We start from the raw sequence: 23,973 nt of genomic DNA on the forward strand, positions 1-23,973 counted from the left end.
ATTATTTATATAGCCATCTCTCACGCTACAGCGCTATCTTCAGCGGTATAGTCGTTCACACCCATTGTTCCAGCGCCCAGTGGGATAATCCCGATATGGGCTCTAACAATATTGTCGATAAAGTCTTTAATACAGAATGATGTTTACTTCGGGCGTCCTTTTTTGATAGTGATATGGGGTTTTAATTGGAGTGTGTTGATTGTTAAATTATTTGTTAAAGCTTAGGATGTGATAGTTTTCGGATTGAATATATTTTAGTAATCAATACAATTGGTTATTATGTTACTTGAGGCTGAATGAGATAAGAATTATTAAGTTATGTCAGTTTTTTTAAGTAGGAAAGTAAGACATTTTATGTATTGTAAAAAAATTTTCAGTTAATACATTATTAACTTTATTGAGGTAGATCTTGAATTTCAAATTTATTCAAAATGAAAAAAGGATTTTATTATCTTTATTTATTTTTGTTCCAGGTAATTCAAGGCGTGACTACACCATGTAAGATTAGATAAGTATGCTGTTATAATATTTAATAATAATGGTATTTTGAACTATCACTGATGGTCGGATGGTTTAACCTTACCATACATATCAAACATAATAGGTACCTACAAATAAATAATTCTGTCAATAAATAATAAGTAATGATGCGCATCGAGCCAAAGAGTATTTCGTGCAAGTACCATGCATTTGCTACCATAATCGCTCTTTCACAGCACTTCATTTCCACAGTATCAAATATGCCAACGCTAACAGATTGCGTTGACCTATGTTACAGCAGTGTGAACAAACATCGATATTGCCTAATACACATTAGCCCTCGAAACTCTTAAAATATTCAAGAACAAGTGTTCCTTCACAAGACAGCACGAAGGAAATAAATCAAGAGACACGTAAATGGGCTATTCCGTAGCAACTATATATTTGAAACGTTTATAATAATAACGTTCGTTTGTCTCAGGTGGGCCAGTCGTAAAATATAAAAGCAAAAATAATGGGGCTACATTTTACCTCCGAAATATGTAACAGTTGAAATGAAGCCTCGCTGCATGGAAATATTCGTAATTTTGCTTTGTAGACGCGTTTTAAACTAAATAACACATGATGTCTACATTTTGATTTGGACTGAAAATTTACTGACTCTGAACCATTTCGTATTGATTTTCCATATAAAACCTCATTGTTCACATTATGAGTTAACACATTTTTGCTAATTTATTATTAATTGTTAATAAATCATTTACATATTATTTGATAAATTTTGAACCTAATTTAACACCAAATAAAAAGTTTATCAAATTAAAAAGCAATTATAGATAATAGTCAAATATTTATACTATAATCATAGTAGGCAAATTTATATAAATATAAATTGACCAATGAAATTTAGGTGTCAGCATAAATTTGTAAACAACGTTAGATGACGATCTTGCGAATTTAATCCGTATGTATGTGATCCTTCACTAGATGTCACATATATAACGAACAGATTCGTAACAATGAACAAACTTATCGCTTACGCTTTCCGAAATTTCAACCGAAATCCCAACAACCGATATGTTTGGTCCGTGTGAAGTTTGAATTCATGCGTATTTTAATATAATCACAGTGAAATGTAACTGCTATTTCTTATAGCAACAGTGGTTATTTAGTTACGCTAAGAAATATTTGATTTAGAATATCATGCATTAATGTCCACAAGCCTAGGTACACTATTTTTAGGAACTACTGCATAATATTTATGGAAAATTGTTGTTTTTACTACTGCCTGATCCACTTAAGACTTTCCTACACTAAGTGTAAAATATTGGATGAATCTTTATTCTTTATCGGTGAAATTAAATTATTAGGCTGCCTAGCAACACTACTAAGTAACGCATAGTATAATGTACTGAACCCTTTTATAAAGTAAAAAAGTCAAGTCCAACATTAATATTTTTATTAATGATGATTGATATATATATATATATATATATATATATATATATATATATATATATATATATATATATATATATATATAATGATACCTGCGACCGTCATACATGCCATTTCATACGCTGCGAAAAATGATTCACTTAATATACCAATTACAATTTTTCACAGTGATTAATAACAGTTATTTAAATTATAAATAACAGTGATTTAAGGTAAACATATACCCTCACACTATTTACGACTTTTGTGTATAAATGCTTCCAATAATGTATATTTCTCATATCTTAAATTTGTAGCGCAAGTTTACGGGAACAATTACTACTGCGCAATAATTAACCAACTGTTTGAAGTTAAAGATATTATAGGTGTTAACTCGGTATGTAGATAACAATGCTTGGTTTGTTAATATTTTATGAAAACCTTCGCTTTAATTATATCTTTATGTGTATACTGCCATAAGAGTACCTACTAGTTTTTCTAGTTTTTGAAACAGCGTACATAGCTATGTAGCTTTGAAACGTTAATTGAATTATTTCAATTGTGAACTACTAGGTTCTGCCCGTGGCTTCGTTCGCGTTGTGAAACAAAAGGCAGTCCCTGGGTTTTATGCGTATAGAACCCGCGAAAGATAAAAGATAAGTATTAACGTATGTCATTTTTGAGGTCAAAAATTATGTTTTGTAACAGATTTCATACAATTCAGTTCAGTGGTTTAGGCGTAAATAGCTCATTCCTTAGTCTGATGTATAAGCTTTATTATTGAATAGTTTCATTAAAATCAATTCACTTGTTTTTACATAAAAGAATAAAAAAACATCCACGTATACATACTTACAACATTTCGCGTTTATAATATTAGTAGTACATATGTCTTCTATAACTTATATATAAGTTCAACTCACAACGGCCGTATATTACAACAAAATTCACTAAAAGACACAGGCTTTATCTTCGGCCGTGATAGATGATGACAATTTGATCTTTGACAATACCAGCTAGGTACTTTATCACTTTTATCATATTAGCTCCTTTCGAGATTTTATTAAAGCGGCGAATAAATCTTTAGTATAGGCACCTTTGGGGACGACCGGCCGGATTGTATTCTTGAGCATATTATTATAACTGCATATTTCATAAAGCGCCATCTTGTTTCATACAACGAAACTAATAAGCTTTCAACACGTAAATGCCTACTTATATATTTTACCATGCAATTTATAAAGAGAAAAGAATATGCCCATATCCTTTTCCTTCCCTTCCCAGTCCTTTCCTTTATTCCTCTCGCCAATCCTTTCTTAATCCCTTCCCAAAAGGTCGGCAATCCATTTATAGAGGCCTAAGGTCTGCAATAGACCTTATGCCTTTATAAATGTTCATGGGCGGTGGTATCGCTTACCATCAGGCGACCCACCAGCTCCATTGCCGACTGTGACATAAAAAAAAAAAAAAAAAAAAAAAAAATATGCAAAATAGTTTCAAAATACTTATATCTAACGTATAGCTCAAAATCATCTACATCATATTCAGAACCCCAAATAATAAATCGTTTCCAGTGCAGGGACGTAGGCCTCCTATGAGGGTTCAGGCCATGACCCACCACGATGGCCAAGTGCGGGTTGGCAGATGTTACATGTCGTCGAACTTTTAATTTTTCGACATGCTGGTCTCCTCGCGATGTCTTCCTTCACATTACTGACGTGATTAAATCTATTTATTTCTTGCACACTCGTCCGGTCTTGCAGCCCCGAAACATAGTTAAAGTTCAAGGTCAAAATGCTACTTCTAACATATAAAAATAGACCAATCGTGTGCTAAAGAAAATGTGAATTTAGATAACTGAAACTTGCTATCAATACGTGGAGATACGACAAGTCACAACGGCGAAGCCAACCCAATACGGTCATTGAATAATTTCTTCAAAATAACTCCCTCAAACAGACCACAACTAATCCCATCCCCAGTTAGGTCATTAAAGTACTTGTGTATTTAGTGTTAGCATTAAATGCGCTGATGAATGCAGCCTACATTCCATCGTCATTAACACTAATCGAAACCGTCTATTACAAGTACTAATCAATCGAGTGCCAAATTACATGCTGAATACACGATATTATAATGTCTATAGATTTGCAGCGCTGCAATATCGGTCTGGAGATGGTCTCCAAGTATGTGCTAAATGCTTCGATGGCTTTCCTACATTATTAGTCTAGATGCATGATTGGAAATACATGTTAGTAATTAGTGCCATAAGATCATTATAGCTAACCGCGTTTTTTGTGGCATTCCAAGTACATGTAAGTAAAAAATTTTCATACGCATTTGAGGTTAGATATGTAATCTCAATAAATTGTTCTAAATAAATTGTTTAAATTGTTGTTTAATCTCGGAAGCAGTATGTATGCTGATGTTTACGATTTATGTTATGGATATATTTTAGGTTATCGGAGTCAGAAAAACGATTAAATTAATATATAATTTTTGCGTGTCATATTAGTTGTACATATTATAATCCTTTTAATCAGATACAATAATCATAAAACACGTGTCAATTGCTACTAATAAAGCACTTATCATGGTATGATATATTTAGACATTTTCGGAAAACTATAACGAATAACGGTTTCGTTACGATAACGATGTCTTATATAGATTAAATGATAAGAAGTTTGACCAAAATTGCTATATACTAGCGTTCCCCCAGGCTTCATGCGTGGTAAACATATATCTTAGGCGATCGCTTACCATCAGGTAAACCACCAGCTAAGTTGCCCGCTATAGAAATTTCAACCCAATAATGTTGTTCAGAAACTAATATAGGTACATCAACTAATCAGCTCTTGATGTGAAAGCTGAGTGCGCTGAACTAGTAATAGCTACACAAGTCTGCTGAAATGTAATATTGATTCGAGACGTTTAGAATGCATTGTTGAAAGCGTTTTAGTTATGAGATTAACGCCTACAGATCTATAGTTAATAATATAATAAACTAGCTGCGCCCGGTTTCACCCGCGTAAGTCCGTATCCCGTAGGAATATCGGGATAAAAAAAAGTTGCCTATATGTTATTCCAGTTGTCCAGCTGTCTACGTACCAAATATCATTGCAATCGGTTCAGTACTTTTTGCGTGAAAGAGCAACAAACACACACACATCCTTACAAACTTTCGCATTTATAATATTAAGCATCAATCTTTGATTATTGCATTCGATCTAACCTGCCATAATATAACCTGCCTGCTAACAAAAAACAATCCCTCGATTTGTAATGCACGAGCTCATCTCAGAAAATTGGTTTTTTACATCAATTTAGACTTTTGTCTTTTGGATTAGGTTTGAGAGTTAACATAGGGCATACAACACCACAGCGACGTCGTCGATCTTATCTTTAAAACTAAACTTTCGCATTTATAATATTAGTAGGAAAGATTAATAAATATAATAAATGCGTTAAATTTGTTAGTTTGTGATGTTACATGGGTTCTAATTAACTGATTTCAAAAACTCTTCCACTCGTGAATTTGTAAGGGATCCCTGAACGCTATAAATGTACTTATCGGTAATAAAGCAAGTCGCGGTCGTAAAGATATATCGAAGATTTGTATTACAAAGGATGAAAAGAATCATGCGCGTATGTACGTATGTGCATGATAGTGCTTGTGTACATACATATGGGTAGTGATGCATACACACGTGAGCGTGCGTACATGCACGTTGCGTTATGTGTGTGTGTGTGTATGTGAGAGTGTACTACGTTTAGAAATTGATATTTCTGTGTGTATTTCTCAAATATTCAATGTATTTTATTCTGTTTTCTGTTGATAGATTCTTGTTCACTAAGAACCCTGTCTGTAGTGATTTTTTAAAGTATTATAAAATAATGAAACATATAAAAATAGCTGACATTAGAAAAGGTTTTAAAATTGCTATAATATTGACATTTTTACACATTATTATTAATTGCATCTCTATGGTAGATAAAAAATCTGATAATGCGTACCAAATAAGTGATTTTGTTTCAAGTTTCGTTCATTGGTTACTAATTCATTAATTGTGTTATTAATTAATTAATTAAAAACCAATTACCGAAATTCTCAATAATATTGCATTGTTACTATGCTTTAATGCTTTAAATTTGATGCTCTTTTTTGTACAAATGTGTAAAATATTACCAAAAGCATTTAAAGCTATCTCGAGTACAACTCATATATATAATTACTAGCTGCACCCCTATATCTCGTAGGACTATCGGTATAAAATGTTGCCTATATGTTATTCTAGTTGTCCAGCTGTCTACGAACCAAATTTCAGTGCAATCGGTTCAGTAGTTTTTGCGTGAAAGAACTACAAACACATACACATCCTCACAAACTTTCGCATTTATAATATTAGTAGGAAGTCGGATTAGATTTTTTATGTGAATATAATATTGGATAATATTATAATTTAAAATATTGGATCTGTCGTGAGAATTGTCTCAAAAAATACCAGAATGAGACAAGTTTTTACGATTAAAAATGCTATTGAGAACCGTTATGTTATTCGTTTCACGACGATTTCACTCATTCACCGCTCTATTTTATCATAGTCCACGATGATTGAATTACTCTTAAAATTATGCTTTCCTGATGGTTTGGCGAAACAAAGACTTGGGTTAGATTGTCTTAGAATTGTGACCAAAAAATCCATTATATAATAAGCGAGCAGTTGGTCAGATGGTTAAGTATTCTGAAAATTATAATATGTCATGTAGATATAGAGATATTTAAGTGCTTAATATTTATTTCGTTTTAAATCGTAGCCATTGGTTATGACTATCTTGCTTTTCAAACAAATATTTTATCTATGACAGATAGATAAAATATTTACCTCATGGTGAATAGTATAAAAGATTCACTGCATTTTTTTCTATTTATGAAGAACAGGTTTTAAGTTATATTAAACAAAATGTGTACTCACTCATATCTCCTTCTAATACCAGTCAATAAACTGTATTTTTAGTTCAGTGTCAAAGTCAATTTACGAGAGACACAATAAATTCCAACACTGAAAGCCAAGCGATGCTTCAGCAAACCTGCCACTCAGTATATTTCGTAATAGTCTCAATAGACAACATTCGTCCAACAGTTTTCAGCCGAATGAAGATATCTCTTGAAAGTTACGACGCGTAGCAGAAGTTATTTTCTCAGTCCTCTTGATAAATGAGATACGCATCTTGTGTATAGAATCTATGTCATTTCGTACATGCCATCTCATCCAAAACAAAGCTACTTATTAGAGAGACAAATTTAAACATCTTACGGTTACATTATCCCGTGCAAACAGGACATATAATAAATACTTTCGGGGTATTTATTCTATTGAGTAAACACGGCCCTTACGTAATGCCATTATAGATGTGTGGATCTAGGACAAGTTGTATTATTCAACGTCTTACGTTGTCTTTGTGTAAAGAAAATGCTGTTGCCTGGGGAGAGGAAATATGAGACAATTTTTGCTCTGAAATTATCTTCGGTACGATTGTTTTCGTTTATTTTGAGTATGTTTAAATGTTAACAGATGGAAGTTCCCAAATGTAATGATTGAATTGAATGATTTTATTACTTGTATAAATTGTTATTTTGAAAGAATGTTTTTATACAATTTTAAACTATATAACGGTAACTACAAATTGACCACAATTTTTTGCAATCAACGATTCTTGTAAACAAAGATACATTCGTAAAATAAAAAATACTGAAATTAAATAACGAACAAAATTGTATATGAAAATTTTTATTTCACTTATTTACGAGAACAGTTTTTGCGTATCTACAAAAATTCGTGAAATGGTTTTACATGGAAATGGAATGTGATGTGAATTATTTAAATTAACTCTTATATTAAAATTACTGTTTACTTCCAGTTTAAGTATTGAATTAAATTTCTCCGTAGCATAGCGTAATTGTTTTACACTTTCATCTTTAATAATTAATTATTGGTTGAAATTCATTATGGTTTCAATTTACGAATGGAATGTAAATTCACGAAAATATCTTTCTGTTCTGTGAATATAAATCAATTATTCGTTTTCAAAACAAATTCAATAATGGCATCTTGTTCTAACTTCCTTTTGGTTAGGAAGAAAATTAATGATCAGGAATATTATAAAATACATTTGTTTGTGACAACAATTTTGATGAGTAATTGCAGAATCAGAATTTGTGTGAAATCAATTTGTGGTTATCGAAATTTGTTCTCAGCTCTCTTGTATTGTAAACGAAGATTTCATTTATGTATGCTAAGGATTTGTAGTATAGTGCCATAATAATTGCTAAAAGCAAATATAATATGATCACCACAAGTAAAAGATAGGAAAACGGAGCAAGATTAAGAACGTTTTTAATATAAGTTTGGTATTCACCAAAATCATTTAACTATTCACATAAAGTAATGATTAAATAAAATATTAAACGTTTTGCTTAAAGTGAGTTGTTACATTAATATAAAATATTAAAAAAAAATCAAATACATTGTAATTTATTCACAACAACACTTTATTAATTAACCTAAGTTTTAGACTACTAAGCAATATTTAAAGATGAGACCGGATCCAGCTGTTGAAGGCGGTGACCCTGGCGAAACCAGCTGGGAGACCGGCTTGGCAACCACGAGGAGAACCGAATGAAGTAATTCCGATCTGAAATAGGACAATAGATCAGAAGACATGCACAATAACACAATAACTTATGAAAATAAAAGCAGTATTTGTTAGGATCGAAAATTTTTTAGGTACATACATATTGGTAATTTCTCTTAAAAGCTGATTTAAATGACAACAATGAAATTTGATACATAATATATAGATCATTATGTATAATGCGATCATAATCTGATTATGAATGAAATCTAAATATGTCCAAAGTTATTCAAATCCCTTTTTTCTACATGCTTCGTACATATTTTTCATCAGTGCATAAAAATTCGACAAAATTTATGGATACTAATAATCATAAAATTCAAACTCGTGCGTGGTGAGAACATAATTATTAAATTTTGTTTCCAAGAGATGATAAGATTACAAATACATATAGGTGAACGTTGTTTTTATAGATTGAGATAGTTTCGTTAATTAAGATAAAAAGGTTGGTTATTCCCATTTTATGATATACTTTTTATATCGTTACATGAAAATGTTATTTCAGTATTTGATTGATTGTGCCGTGATAGCCAATACAATAATAAAATACAATACAATATTGAAAACAATAAATGGAAAAAATGGTTTATGAAACTTATATAAAAAAAAATATATATATATATATATATATATATATATATATATATATATAATATAGGTAAATAGTGATTGACAAATATGAGTCTAAATTATTTGTCACAAAAGGCATGATGTGTTTGTCTCTTGCTGAAAGTATTCAAGCTCAATTCATGTACTAGATGAAATACAACCTTAAAATATTTAGTGAAAAATGATTTATGGTGAATGATAGAATGATAGTTGATTGATGAATACGAGATTCAATTCACTCGTATTCTTTTGCAGATTTCCATTGGTTTGTACAATAAGATGTTTACGTGACAAAATTGTTAGTTATTTACCAAAGTTCTGCCGCTTCCAGAGCCAATGTATAGAGGACCACCGGAGTCACCGCCGCAAGTGCCCCGGCCGTTTTCGCCGCTCGTACAAAGGGTGGATGCAATTATGATTGCCGATCCAAAGGTGTTCCTGCACTCAGCGTTGGTGATCACTCTAATACTGACATTTCTTTGACTTGTATTGCTGGGAATACCGGATTGAGCTGAAAATAGAATAAAAAATCAAGTTCAATTGATGTTTAATGAATTAATAAATAAACGATCACAAGAGACTGTCATCGATAGAGCTCATAATTTTTTCAAAAATTAACTAAGATACTAACAGTCAGAAGTACGTCCGTAGCCAGCAGCGACAGCCCAAGTACCGACGTAGTCGTTTGATCCAGACGCCAAGTTGATAGCTTGAATATTGTCTAGAATACGAACGATGAATTAATTTTCATTCGACACACTGCTGTTGCGTAAAGAAAAGAAGTCGTTACTGATCGATAGGAAGAAAGACAAGAACTTAAGGAGGCATTTAAGTATCATATACTTATATCAATATCAATATTATATACAATATCAATGGTGAAAGAAATTGAATGAAACTTACTGCTAAATCCAACCCAGCTAAACGTAATTATGGCAACGTCGTTGTTAGCTGTGTCCCAGTTCCAGTTTTCATGCATACGGACGTTTGTGGTGGTAATGCGGGTGCCACCCGAGAAGAGGGTGAGTGAGCCCAATACAACCACGAATTGACGAGCCTGGCTTCTTCCGTCGAACCAGCAGTGAGCAGCGGTCACAGCCTTGGTGTTTGTGAGGAGAGATGATCCGCACACTGAAGTCCAGCCACTGGTGAGGGTTATTACAAGCCCTCCCTTAAATAAAAGACTAACGAATAGAATGCTATTCTTTAAGGTGATTTAAACATATTTTCAGAACATTTTATATCACTATATTAATAGTTTATATCCTTCCACGTTTATATTATAATGAAGGGGAAACTTACAATATTTAAAGCAGGTTGTGTTGCATTAAATTAAAATTTAATGGTTGACAAATTATTTGAGTTTTTGGCACGTAGATATAAGAGAGAACTAAGACAAAGACACTTCAGGTTCGATACGTATATATTGTTGCCACATTACGAAAAACTAGTATTACCAAGTGTGGGTGAGCTCCAAGAGAAGATTGGCTGCCGCCAACAATTCTGGCACCGTCGAAATCAATAGCCGCTTCGGCATGATGAATTCTGTTGGCTTCTTGAACCCCGATGCTCTCGTGGTAATTGAAAGCAGTGGTAGGTTCCCTGGCACAAGCCACAGCTAGAATGCCACCAAGTACTACGAGTAACTTCATTTTGTCGGACACCAGAGTCGCGGTTGGCGATGTCGGCGGAAATGCTATATATATATACAGTACCAAACCTTATATCTTTGTAGACTAACTAAATGATCGTGATAATGCTGTGATTAATGTAGCTTATCGTGAAAATACATTATATGACTATTTATCCCTTTTGGGAAATACCATTATAAAATTAGAGTTGTACAAATCAATTTTAAAGACGGGTTCTCATAATATGATGAAAATGAAATGAAATGAAATGATTTATTTATTTCCATATTTAAACAATACAATCAAATACAATCAAAAGAAATAGTATATGAATAGTTGGCACTTTATAAAGATACACTAGTTCCCACACTAGGATCCCCTGTGTTGTGGGCAACTAGTCTCTTCCGATGTTACAGAAATTTTTAATTTCTAAAGATTATAAGCTATACATTGTAGTGTAAGAAATATAAAAAAAAGTTAAATTAAAAACAAAAGTAAGATATTTATCAAACTCCAGTGGATGTGTGTGTGTGTGTGTGTGTGTGTGAGTGTGTTTTATTTTTCATTGACTAGCAATGCTTCCAGTCCAGTTCAGCAAGGCATGTCCAGTACTTATAGTTCAATAATATGAATTAGATTACTTTAATGATAAAAAGAGCAAGCAAGTATCACACTAGTAAATATTATGAAAATAATCTCAGGCGCCAATAAATTGAGTTCTATACGGAAAATTCACTATGTGCCCTTAGTTAAGGCTTAAAAATAATCGAAAAACCGTACGTAATAAATCGAGAAGTGTTATTAGCAGGCTTTTTGTTAACTTCAGTTATTGCACACGTGCTTAAGTGTGTTTAAAAAAACATTCATTATTTTCATGCCTTCATTTATGTGGGCACACTTGTTTGGATATACAATTGAATGTGTAAATAAATTCAAACAATTACTGGCAAGTCTGTAAAAAACCTACTCTCGAGCAAGTTATGAATTATGAATAATAACAGAACCAGAATGCATATTCAATCAAATCTTGGTTCCCAAAATTTGGTTTCAACTGTCTGTATGCAAATGAAGATTTTATTCATTTAGGGGCGCTTGGAACTTGTCAAATAGCTGCTTGCTGCTTGCTGAAAAAAAAACATGCAATGGATTACATTGTACATAATTATTTTTAAGAAAAAACTATACGTCTTCAAATTATTAGAACTAGACTAAAATTAAATGAGACCACATGGAAGGCATCAGCTTTCAAATAAAAAAAGTAACTTAAAAATCGGTTTACCCGATACAAAGTTATGAGGTTCCAAAAACATACAGTCGTATTGATAAACTCTCCCTTTTTGAAGTCGATTAAAAACACAGTAAACTGAGGCATTATTTATTATCATTCTGACGTTGAATAGAAGCTTCGTTATAGATTAAAGTAATATTGAAAATCGTAGCCAGTAATAAATTTATTAAGATAAAATATATTAGACTTCTGAGAACAGCAATGTCGCAACAAAACTCAAACTCAAACTCAAACATTTATTTATTTAATTAGACTTCTTATAGAAGCACTTTCGAATCGTCATTTTATACAGTTTTAACATATACTACCAGATCGAAATGCAGTTTCCACAGAGAAGAGCCGACAAGAAACTCTGTAGTTGATCTTTTACACTTTAAACACTTTTTTAACCTATGTCTTAGTTAAACTGGGACAATGAAGATTGGCTAAAGGCGGAAGACCAACTTGGTAACCACTAGGAGAGCCGAATGAAGTGATTCCTAACTAATACAGGAAAATACTTTATATTGAAAACAGACAATTTGTTTGAAAGAAAATTAGCAACCAGATAGACATGATTTCATTTCAGGCGTCATTGCTTGATCCAGGGGCCAAGTGGATAGATTGAATGTTGTGTAGAATTTAAAACCATTAGTAAAAATTTACAACCGATACCATTTCCTTTCGTTACTTATTGATCAAGAAATATATATAAAGAGCAGATATACATAAACATTTATAACATTTTAAAACATCTTACATTTTTAGCTATATCATGTTGTGCTACATTGTTGCATAAGATGGTAGCATAATAGGAGAACTATATTACAAAAGAATGCTAGACACTCTAGTTTGAGGTATTATTGCCACATTTAAAGTTGAATTACGAAGACAAATAAGAAGTATAATAATTACTAAGTGTGGTTGAACCCATCAAATCTGGCTACGTCGACATTATGAGTCAGAATTTGCTTCTGAATTCTATTATCACTGTAATAATAGGGATATTATAGCAGTAATACTTTAGCTTATCATAAGGGATTACTTTTAAGACTATAAATCTCTTTATCAAATATATATAAAAAGACAAATGAATAATTTTAGATCACGATTTTATGCTTATTTTTGTTTTAGTGTTTTACTGGCTGAAAGTCAACTGAGATTAAGACTACTACAAATCCATTGATAAGAGTTATCTATTACAAAAAGGTATCATAAATAAAGTGCAAATTAATACTACTTACTAACCAATTGCTGTATGGCAAAATAACTTGTTTAAAAGAGAAGACCACAAAATTTATATTTAGGGCATAGCCCGCTTTTTAAAGTATCCATATATTTGTTTTTTTTTACTATTCTAAATACAAATTGTGACGGAAGCAAATTAGTGGAATTTTAAAACAATGATTTGATAGATTTCATTACTATCAGAAATGACGTATGTGATAAAATTGTAAAGATAATGATTATAATTATATTTTCATAGAGTTTCGGTTGTAGCTTTCCACTCATAAAGTTGAAAGAAAAATAAACTTATAACACAGGCTTGATGTTGATATCTGTCTGTCTATGTATACACATACATGCATGTCTGTGTCATCGTAGGTGGATAGTTTTTGCGATGCAGCTTATTTGAAAACTAGTTTTCTTGCGGTGGTTCTAAGCTATCTTTTTAGAAATTAAAGAAAAGGTTAAAGATGGCGGCCGCCAAATAACTGAGAGAAATTGAGAATCTTATTGCACTGCACATATTAAGCACATAATACACTGGGAATATTGTGAAACATTTCAATAAAATAAGGTGACTTAACTTCTGACAGTATTTGGCATCACGTGTTAAGTTTTGTTCTTTATACTAGTATTAAAAAATGATAAATGGATAAAAATCAAATAGGTAAATAATAAGGCGATAAACATCTTTTTGGCATTTCTCTCAAATCCAATAATTATGGCCTTAGCCCCTGTGTTATAAAAGTCATAGCAAAATCATGCCAATTAGTATTCTTTTATTAAGAAATCCCTTGTGATTTTTAAAGGTAAAGTTAAACCTTATTTTATTTCTTATTCCATGGAAATGTTGTAAGATTGATTGAAAATTTAGCTAAAAAACTACTCATTTTATTTTATAAAATAATTAACGATTTTAAACCACTTAAAACGGAAAGATTTTATTCTTACTTTGAAAATATTGTGTACATAAATGTCTAACATTTCATTAAAACTTCTTACAGTTATACCGATTCTTAAACAGGATTATACCTACACAGGACTCTGAGGACTTCTAATAAGACACAATGAAATAAATTTTGTTCATAGTAGTTTATTTACTCAAATCGTTATCCAGTCTTTAAAGACGGGCCCTGATCCAGCTGTTGAAGGAGGTGACTCTTGCAAAAGCAGAGGGGTGACCAGCTTGGCACCTCACTGAACCAAAGGATGTGATACCAATCTGGAAGATAAGATAGATTGTTAATAAACTGAAATGCATAGACGATAAAACTGATCGTATCAATATGTTAAGCTTAGAATAACCGTGTATGAATTTTGGGGGACTTTTGAAAATTTCGCACATGTAACAATAACTCCTGGGTGCCGTAGGTTAATTTTAGCATTTATCGCCGATTAATTTAAGAGTTATCTTCCTTATATATTTATCTATTAACATACACTCAATTGCTAGCTATCTTAAACGTTCTTCAATAATACAATTTCATGTACTGTAATCATATTTACCAGAGTTCTTCCACTTCCGGATCCAATGTGAAGAGGACCTCCAGAATCACCACCACAAGTTCCAACGCCACCAGCACCGCTTGTACAGATGGTTGACGCAATGACAGAAGCTGAACCGTAGGCGTTTCTGCATTCAGCGTTGGTGATCACTCTCAGATTGACTTGTCGCCGACTCGTGTTGCTTGGGACGCCAGTTTGAGCTAAACGATTATTGGAATTTAATTATTTATTCTATCATGAGCATTCAACTTGTGAATCTTATTTTAAGACATAAACAATCACTATAATGCTCTGTAAAATATACTCACAATCAGACGTAAGGCCGTAGCCCGCAGCGGTGGCCCAAGTACCGACGTAATCATTTGATCCAGACGCCAGATTGATGGCTTGAATATTTGCTAAAAAATATGAATGAATATTTATAGTTCTTTTTTAATTTATTGTAACTCACTGAAATGAAATCTAATAATATTATTTTCTATTATCTTTTCTCCGACATATTTTTTATCATCAGAGTAGCTGCGAAACATCTCATTCTCGTGAGAATTTCCTTAGACCAAGCCGAAAAAAACAGCTTGCTCTTACCAATATTATTAATGGGAAAGTGTGTTTATTTATGTCACTTTCGGGTCATATCCTTTTCCTTACCCTTCCTAGTCCTTTCCTTTTTCCTCTCATCAGTCCTTTCCTAATCCCTTCCCAATTAAAGTCGGCAATCCATTTGTAGAGGCGAAAGGTCTGCAATTGACCTTACGCCTCTTCAAATGTTCATTGCCGGTGGTAGCGCTTACCATCAGGCGACCCACCAGCTCCATTGCCGACTGTGACATAAAAAAAAAAAATTCCAGAGAAAATTTATGGTATGATTTTTGTGTCTTTTCACGGTTAGGAGGTTATAGAGTTTATATAGTAGGCTACTTTTTCTGCACGTATTTGGTTCATACATTTAATTCCCATAAAATTTGTCTTAATTCACGCGGGCGAGGCTGTAGGCTAAGTTAGACCTTTATACGTTCAGCGAAAAATTTATATAAATGTATTATTTGTACTTACTGCTGAATCCGACCCAGTTTATTACGATAACAGCTACGTCGTTGGTGATAGTTCTAGGGTTCCAGTTTTGATGCATTTGAACATTGGTAGTGGTAATGCGGGTACCGCCAGAGAACAGAGTAAGAGAGCCCAACACAACAACGAACTGACGAGCCTGGTGGCGGCCATCATTCCAGCAGTGAGCAGCGGTCACAGCCCTAGTGTTTGAGAGAAGAGATGATCCGCACACTGAAGTACCACCAGTGGTCAGGGTAATAACAAGACCTCCCTTAAATAGAAAAGACAATTTTCCATATCAGGATTGATTCTATAAAAGTCGATTTCAACATAATTTCAAAACATGTAGGTACTATTCACTGTATATAAAAGACTTGTAAACCGAAGTTTTAGCTAAGGTGACAGTAATGATTAGCTCTCACGGAAGACAAAATTGCATATATTTTGCAGTACAACATTAATGAAAATTGTTGGGTGGAGTTTTCTAAGTGGATAAAGAAACAAAAAAAAAGAATAACTAGTGCAGAAAACGTCATCACTTCTTTAGTTTGAAACGATGGTGAATGACCATTGCATATTTGACCAAATAAAAAATAAGGAAAACTTTACCAAGTGTGGGTGATTTGCAAGGTTAGCTTGGCTTCCGCCAACGATTCTGGAGCCATCGAAGTCAAGTGCAGACTCTGCTAGCTGGATCCTTCTGGCCTCATGGATACCAATGTTCTCGTGGTAGTTGAAGGCAGTGGTCAGCTCGTTGGCATAAGCCACAGCTAGTAAACCAGCGAACAGAGCTAGTAACTTCATGTTGATGGATCTGAATGCTTACCCACGACACCAGTGATGTCTTATATAAAAGCATTATCTGTATGAATGATAGTGATAATGACATTATCACAACTTAAGCTTATTATGGAATTATTTCAATGATTTACACATTTTTTGTATTTACGCTAAGGATGTCCTGATAGAATAACCGTTTATAATAATTAATACAAATTAATATTATGTAACTTAAACTTCACAGAGAAAGGATGGATTTTTCCAACGTAAAGAGCATTATCCTAGACAAATCCAAAAAACTGGTTAGTTAATTAGGAAGAAAAGTCGTGACAAAAAAATTGTCCGATCAGTTACATTTGCCGATAAAGGTGAAACAATGACAATCGGTGGGGGTTGCAAAGCATTTGGAAATTGCTTTCGTTATAATAAAAGTTGTCAGTAAAAAACCAGAATTTTAGGATGACCTACCAGTAAATGGGTCAAAAGTGAAGTCAAAAAATTAAAAAATCAGCATAAACACTGAGTGTAGAATCGCACCAAGTTGAAATAACGGGTGGCTTCTACTACATTAGGGACATTCGTTATCACAAAATATATCGATGTTCAGGAATAGTGAGCGTACACGTATCTTTATAGATGCTCCAGCACTCGATGATTTTCACGTTAATTATACGACTTGCGATACACGTGCTTTCGAGGGTGGGCGCTCGCGCGTAGCCGATAGAGCGACCCGGCCCTTGGCGGAAGCGCAAATGTCATGGTGCATGACAGTTGCAAAAACTTTGGCAACCTTTGATTGCATACCAAAAATCGATAATACACCACGATCAAATTGTTCAGTAACGAAACACTGGGCTTTTCTATAAATGGCTAACAGAACATTTCATTCTGCTGCAGCCTCATGGTAAAGTTCTGCTTATTTTGGACGCCCTGTCATCACCTTAAACTGCACCAAACATGCTGCTGTTGATGACGACATTATTTTACTATGTTTACCAAGTCACACAACTTCAGCTGAACTGACTTCAGACACATTAATATTTGGGGCATTTAAAACCTATACAAACCATGAAACTAATCAGGTTATGCGAATGAATCCAGTCGGTCTACATTGTCTTATTCCTTAGAACGCCATCCATTTGTTAAATTTTGTCTATGATGAGCCTGTTGCGGTTGACACAAGAACAGAAACATCTTTATCTTACACCTTTGCTTCAGTAGACTGTGAACTGTACGAGTTCAATCAAAACGAGAATTTTAATAGAAGCATGACCTATTCCGAAAGTTCCTTTGAAAGGTGTGGCTGAAAGAGAGGTAAAACAAATAAAAACTAGCTTAGACAAAACAAACAAGACCAAAAGTTCCAAAGAAAAAAGAGAATTTTGGAAAACAGAAAGCAAACTAAAAAATAAACATAATCCATGTGATGACGGTAATTATGACACGGCTGATTTTTGCGATAAAGAAAATTATTATTACTTAAAACTAAACGAGGGCCAAGTACACTTCAAACAGTGAAGGTGAAGACAATATACATAAGAGTTATCATAAATTAAGGGAAAGAGGTAAATAATTCTAAGAGAAAAACCCTAAAGTTCTAAAAATAAAGTTACTTGCATTGAATGTTTGGAGAACTATAAGAGTTCGAAGCCTACATCCATTTGGATTTAATGTGTGTTGTGTTATAAGTGACTACTTGAACTTGTACAATTTTCAGAAATTATTTATCTATATGTGGAAAATAGATGGATAGAGTACTATCCTCCGACTCACCTTAAATTAAGTTAGATAAAAAGATATCTTATAATGCTTCTTTATTTTTTTAAACATTCTGATAACCTATGTATCTATAATTAAGAAATCTTAGAAGCACAGTATAATTTTATTTAAGCAATAGGTATGTGTTGTTGACTCATCAGAGTCTTAATTAAGTTTCTTTTACATGTATCTATTGTGTCTGATCGAGGCTAATAAATAAATAAATAAATAAATAAATATGATTGTTGTTGAAAGAATTACTTTTTTGTTGAAGAAATATTTTTAGTTGTTAATTATTGACAGTGACACATATTACACACACACACACACACACACACACAAATACATGACACAAGGACGCATACAAACACAGCAACATAAACACAATACAACACTTTGCAAAATACAACAAACACGGACACTAACCCAGTACAGAACCACTCCAACGCACCTAATAAGATTTTATTATTATATAACTAATTAGCGTATAAACGAGAAATAGATAAAATTTTTACTTGATCCTGTTCATAGCACAGAATAAATTTCTTTTATATCTTACACATGGGTCGAATCATAAAATAAATACATAAATTTATTATTTACTAAATCTATAGACTGTGTATAGAGTTACAGACTGTGTATAGAGAGTTAAAAATGTCAATACGATATTTGCTGATTTAGGAGTAAAATGACCGCATATAAATTTTATTTGATTTCGCGTTAACGATACCTTACATACATTAGTATGTAAGATGCACAGATGTACAGGCGTTTTACCCTATCATAACAAAGAACAGTAGTATGCAGTAAATGAAAACAAAGAATTAATCTATCTATATTCATACAAAACGGTTGTACAAGATTCATATTTTTAAAATTAGGAGGCTTTTTCAAAAAACGGGGCATCTATTCCGGTTTTACCTTAATTCATTTCTACAAACCTACCGAGATCTTCTACCTTTTTTACAAAGATCACCGAAGGCTCTCGGGAAGTATACATGTATAATTATTATCTATCACTCAAAAATAATCACGTCAATTGGTTGAAAATCTATTGATAGTTGCGTAAATAAAATTAAAAAACAAATACAGCCACATTAAGTACCTTCGATTTTGGGTACGGCAATTAAAAACCGCTGACCAATGACTATTTATTACAACAAGGTGTTTGTGAAAGACTAATTCTTACATGCCATAATAATTTTTCATTCTGTAGTCATTTAGTTACGTGTGATAACCACCGAATATCAAAGTTGTTATGCTGTTTAATGCTTCAAAAGATAAAACGCTGACGAAAAATTAAATTTTGACTAATATATTCACAATTATTAAGATCTTCTTATCTGATTCATACCTATAAATCGACCTACCTCACTAGGATACGTCACGATTTATTTGATATCCTAACGTTAAAACCGGGACAGCATCAAGATGGCTGACAACTCAAAAATTCCAAACCTTTTCAGCTAATACGTATAGTTTGATATCACGTGTCACTGAGTTTTGTTCATTATACTAGTATTCCTACAAAATGCCTAAAAGGTAAATATTTATAATTATTAGGTAATTAGCAACAAATGACTACTTGGCATTTCTCATAGATCCAGTAATTCTATCATTAGTGTCTATATTATCTTGATGATCAAAAAGGATCACACAGTAGGATCATTTAGTAGCCATTCAGAATTTTTATTAAGAATAGGTTTTTTATAGGTAAAGATAAATCTATTTTTAACTTCCTATTCCATGCCAATGTGGTAAAGATTAATTGAAAATTTTACTGAAAAACTGCTCGTTTTATTTTAAAGATTATTAACATGCTTATCTAAGCTTCACCTATATGTTTGTATCTTTGCATGAATTCAACTTCTAAAGACGCAATTTTAATCCACTTCATACGGAAAGATTTCATTCAAACTTTGAAAATATTATTATTTATAATATTGTGAATATAAAAAAAGGTATTTATTTATTAAAACTTCTTACAGCTATACCGATTCTTAAATAGGATCATACCTACATAGGACTCTGAAGACTTCTAATAAGACACAATGAAATGAGGTTTTATTTACAGCACTTTATTTATTTAAATCGTTATCCAGTATTTAAAGACGGGCCCTGATCCAGCTGTTGAAGGAGGTGACTCTTGCAAAAGCAGAGGGGTTACCAGCTTGGCATCTCGCTGAACCAAAGGATGTGATACCAATCTGGAAGATAAGATATAGTGTTAATAACATTAAATACATGGATTAAACTGATTGTACCTATGTACATGTTACGACTTGACCGCCTCCTTAGTACAGTGGTAAATGAGCGTAGAACCTAGAGGTCCTTGGTTCAATTCCCCATGGGGACGCACAAAAAAAATGTCTCGGTCTGGCAAATCACAGAAGAATCACCTACTTATCCGTAAAGAAAATCGATCACTGAAACAGATGTACATCATCTGCCCCATACCCCACTAGGGGACACGGGACTTCACACATGTTACGACAAGAGTAACTATGTATGAATTTTGGAATTTTGCGCATGTAACAAGTACTTTATTCCGTACGTTAATTTTAGCTTTTATCGACGATTAATTTACTCAATTGCTAGGCGTCTTAAACGCTCTTCTATAAAACTGTCTCAAAGATACTGTTAGCCAGCAATAGTAATTATATATACAGTTTCAAGTACTGTAATGGCTATTTACCAGAGTTCTGCCACTTCCGGATCCAATTTGAAGAGGACCTCCAGAATCACCACCACAAGTTCCAACGCCACCAGCACCGCTTGTACAGATGGTTGACGCAACGACAGAAGCTGAACCGTAGACGTTCCTGCATTCAGCGTTGGTGATCACTCTCAGATTGACTTGTCTCCGACTTGTGTTGCTTGGGACGCCAGTTTGAGCTAAAGGAAGATTGGAATGTATTTACTTATTTATCATGAATATGCCACATGGCATAGAAAACTGAACAGATTTTTGTTATGATATATTAAGAATCATATGAATATTTAAGACATCAACAACAACTATAATATGCTCTGTAAAATATACTCACAATCAGACGTAAGACCGTAGCCCGCAGCGGTGGCCCAGGTACCGACGTAATCATTTGATCCAGACGCCAGATTGATGGCTTGAATGTTGGCTAAAAAATGTGAGTGAATCTCTTTAGTTCTTGTTAAATTCATTAAAACTCGTTGGAATGTAATCTAATGACATTTTTTATGATCTATTCTCCAACATATTTTTTTATCATCAGAGTAGCTGTTGAACGCAACTTTTTCCGCGTGGTTATGAATCTCTGTGAACTATCAAGATTGTTTGTGTTTAACGCAAGATTTTAATGTCATCGTCATCTCATTATTTTGTAGTCGTATTTATAAAGACCTCATTTATGATAGAAAATCTAACCTCTAGATGACTTCAATGCAACCCTACCCTGTAAAGTTTGCTCTTAGCTGATGTCTACTAACTACAAACTAAGTTTGACCATTATATGATCATCGAAAAATTTATATAAATATAGTATTTATACTTACTGCTGAATCCGACCCAGTTTATTACGATAACAGCTACGTCGTTGTTAGCAGTTCTAGGGTTCCAGTTTTGATGCATTTGAACGTTGGTAGTGGTAATGCGGGTACCGCCAGAAAACAGAGTAAGAGAGCCCAACACAACAACGAATTGACGAGCCTGGTGGCGGCCATCATTCCAGCAGTGAGCAGCGGTCACAGCCCTTGTGTTTGAGAGAAGAGATGATCCGCACACTGAAGTACCACCAGTGGTGAGGGTAATAACAAGACCTCCCTTAAGTAAAAAAGACAAATTTCAGGATTGATTATATAAAAGTCAATTTCAACATAATTTCAAAACATGTAGGTACTATTCACTATAGATAGAAGACTTGTAAACCGAAGTTTTAGCTGAGGTGACAGTAAAAAATTTAAAGAATGACTAGTGCAGAAGATGTCTTCCCTTCTATAGTTTGAAACGATGTTGAATGACCATTACATATTTGACCAAATAAAAAATAAGGAAAACCTCACCAAGTGTGGGTGATTTGCAAGGTTAGCTTGGCTTCCGCCAACGATTCTGGAGCCATCGAAGTCAAGTGCAGTCTCTGCTAGCTGAATCTTTCTAGCCTCATGGATACCAATGTTCTCGTGGTAGTTGAAGGCAGTGGTCAGCTCGTTGGCATAAGCCACAGCTAGAAAAGCACTAAACAGAGCTAGTAACTTCATGTTGACAGATCAGAATGCTTACCCACGACACCAGTGTTGTTTTATATAAAAGCATTATCAATATGAATGATAGTGATAATGACATTATCACAAAAGCTTATTATGGAATTATTTCAAATGAATGACACATTTTTTGTATTTCTTTTAATGGACGTCCTAATAGAATAAGCGTTTGTCATTTTAGACAAATTTAACATTTACAGAGGAAGGATGGATTTTTCCTTCGTACAGAGTATTATATATACAATCCCTAATTTATGTCGTAGAGACTTTGATCTGTTGTGAAGACAAAACATTTTACATGTGCGATTCAGAGCAATGTTTCGCTACCTATTTCGACGCCATCGTTTTTGAATATTTATATTACGTGTGTTTTAGAAAAACCTTCAATATTAGATGTGTATTCATTCATTATACAAAACAAATGTAAATTTAAAGACTTATGTAAATGCCAAGGCAGCTCTTTAAATTAAACTCAAAAAATTTAAATAAATTCAATGTATCTTGTATATAATCCAACCGCAACCTAAAAAAAATATGAGACTTCTGAAAATCATGCATCAGCATATACTGATGAGACCTCCTTTCTATGCTACGCTGATAGTTAAGATTTTATATTTGTTCTCATTTTTTATCTATGTTTATGTTTGTATGCTTATACCGAAAAAAATAATAATTGTTATTTTTAACAATGGGGCGATTTTGAAATACTTGTTGTAATGACTCCAATAAAAAATTGATTTAATGAACTTTCACAACTTACCACATCACCGTTATCTAAACAATTATATTTTACACTAAATGCTACGGACTATAAAATATAATTTTTTCTGCACAACACAACGTTACAATAGGTTTAAAATCCACTGAAGTATCGCGTTACAAAACAAGAAAAATAAAAACAGTCGAATTAAAAACCTCCATTTTTGGATAAAAATGCGATGAAAAATGACTATTTATAACAAGGTGTTTGTGAAAAGACTTTTTCTTACATGCCATGATAATTTTTCATTCCATACTCAAAATTAGATGCGTTGTGATAACCATGTGACGATTACCAAAGTTACTGTTTACTGCTTTAATAGATATAACTGATGAACAATCTTTGATCAATATTTTCACAATCAAGATCACTTACAATATTTTGAATTCTATATGTATAGAACCTGTTTATCTGATACTGGGTGAAGGGTAGGTCACGATTTATTTATTATCCTAACGTTAATTTTTCGACCGCGTCAATCGGTAAAATAATCACGGAGTTATCAATGAACAAACATAAAAAAACGAATACACCTC

The 23,973-nt window shown here is 33.0% G+C and overlaps 4 protein-coding genes across 4 annotated transcripts in view; 1 reads left to right on the forward strand and 3 right to left on the reverse strand.

Moving 5' to 3' along the window:
- LOC119828690 (protein turtle-like) overlaps positions 1 to 23,973 on the forward strand; it is a gene marked incomplete at its 3' end in the record, with an annotated part of 230,084 nt that overhangs the window by 166,313 nt on the left and 39,798 nt on the right. The window lies entirely within an intron of this gene.
- Positions 8,509 to 10,874, reverse strand: LOC119828436 (collagenase-like). The gene is made up of 5 exons (XM_038350584.1): positions 10,680 to 10,874; positions 10,126 to 10,393; positions 9,854 to 9,943; positions 9,534 to 9,733; positions 8,509 to 8,613 (listed from the first exon to the last, which is right to left on the reverse strand). Exons 1-5 carry the CDS (start codon positions 10,872 to 10,874, stop codon positions 8,509 to 8,511), a joined length of 858 nt encoding a protein of 285 aa, XP_038206512.1.
- LOC119828437 (trypsin beta-like) lies at positions 14,468 to 16,707 on the reverse strand. Its single transcript, XM_038350586.1, has 5 exons — positions 16,513 to 16,707; positions 15,907 to 16,174; positions 15,162 to 15,251; positions 14,854 to 15,053; positions 14,468 to 14,569 (listed from the first exon to the last, which is right to left on the reverse strand). Exons 1-5 carry the CDS (start codon positions 16,705 to 16,707, stop codon positions 14,468 to 14,470), a joined length of 855 nt encoding a protein of 284 aa, XP_038206514.1.
- LOC119828440 (collagenase-like) lies at positions 20,547 to 22,674 on the reverse strand. The gene is made up of 5 exons (XM_038350588.1): positions 22,480 to 22,674; positions 21,973 to 22,240; positions 21,485 to 21,578; positions 21,137 to 21,317; positions 20,547 to 20,648 (listed from the first exon to the last, which is right to left on the reverse strand). Exons 1-5 carry the CDS (start codon positions 22,672 to 22,674, stop codon positions 20,547 to 20,549), a joined length of 840 nt encoding a protein of 279 aa, XP_038206516.1.

The sequence above is a fragment of the Zerene cesonia genome, chromosome 8 (assembly GCF_012273895.1).
Source record: "Zerene cesonia ecotype Mississippi chromosome 8, Zerene_cesonia_1.1, whole genome shotgun sequence".
Lineage (NCBI taxonomy): Eukaryota > Metazoa > Arthropoda > Insecta > Lepidoptera > Pieridae > Zerene > Zerene cesonia.

Coding starts and splice junctions, on each gene's coding strand:
- LOC119828436 (XM_038350584.1), bottom strand. CDS start 10,874: ATGAAGTTACTCGTAGTACTTGGTGGCATTCTAGCTGTGGCTTGTGCC. Junction 9,944..10,125: donor TAGCTGGGTTGGATTTAGCA/GTAAGTTTCATT, acceptor TTCGTATTCTAG/ACAATATTCAAGCTATCAAC. Junction 9,734..9,853: donor CTACGGACGTACTTCTGACT/GTTAGTATCTTA, acceptor TTCTATTTTCAG/CTCAATCCGGTATTCCCAGC.
- LOC119828437 (XM_038350586.1), bottom strand. CDS start 16,707: ATGAAGTTACTAGCTCTGTTCGCTGGTTTACTAGCTGTGGCTTATGCC. Junction 16,175..16,512: donor TTGCAAATCACCCACACTTG/GTAAAGTTTTCC, acceptor TTTCTATTTAAG/GGAGGTCTTGTTATTACCCT. Junction 14,570..14,853: donor CCGGAAGTGGAAGAACTCTG/GTAAATATGATT, acceptor CTTATCTTCCAG/ATTGGTATCACATCCTTTGG.
- LOC119828440 (XM_038350588.1), bottom strand. CDS start 22,674: ATGAAGTTACTAGCTCTGTTTAGTGCTTTTCTAGCTGTGGCTTATGCC. Junction 21,579..21,972: donor AAACTGGGTCGGATTCAGCA/GTAAGTATAAAT, acceptor CACATTTTTTAG/CCAACATTCAAGCCATCAAT. Junction 20,649..21,136: donor CCGGAAGTGGCAGAACTCTG/GTAAATAGCCAT, acceptor CTTATCTTCCAG/ATTGGTATCACATCCTTTGG.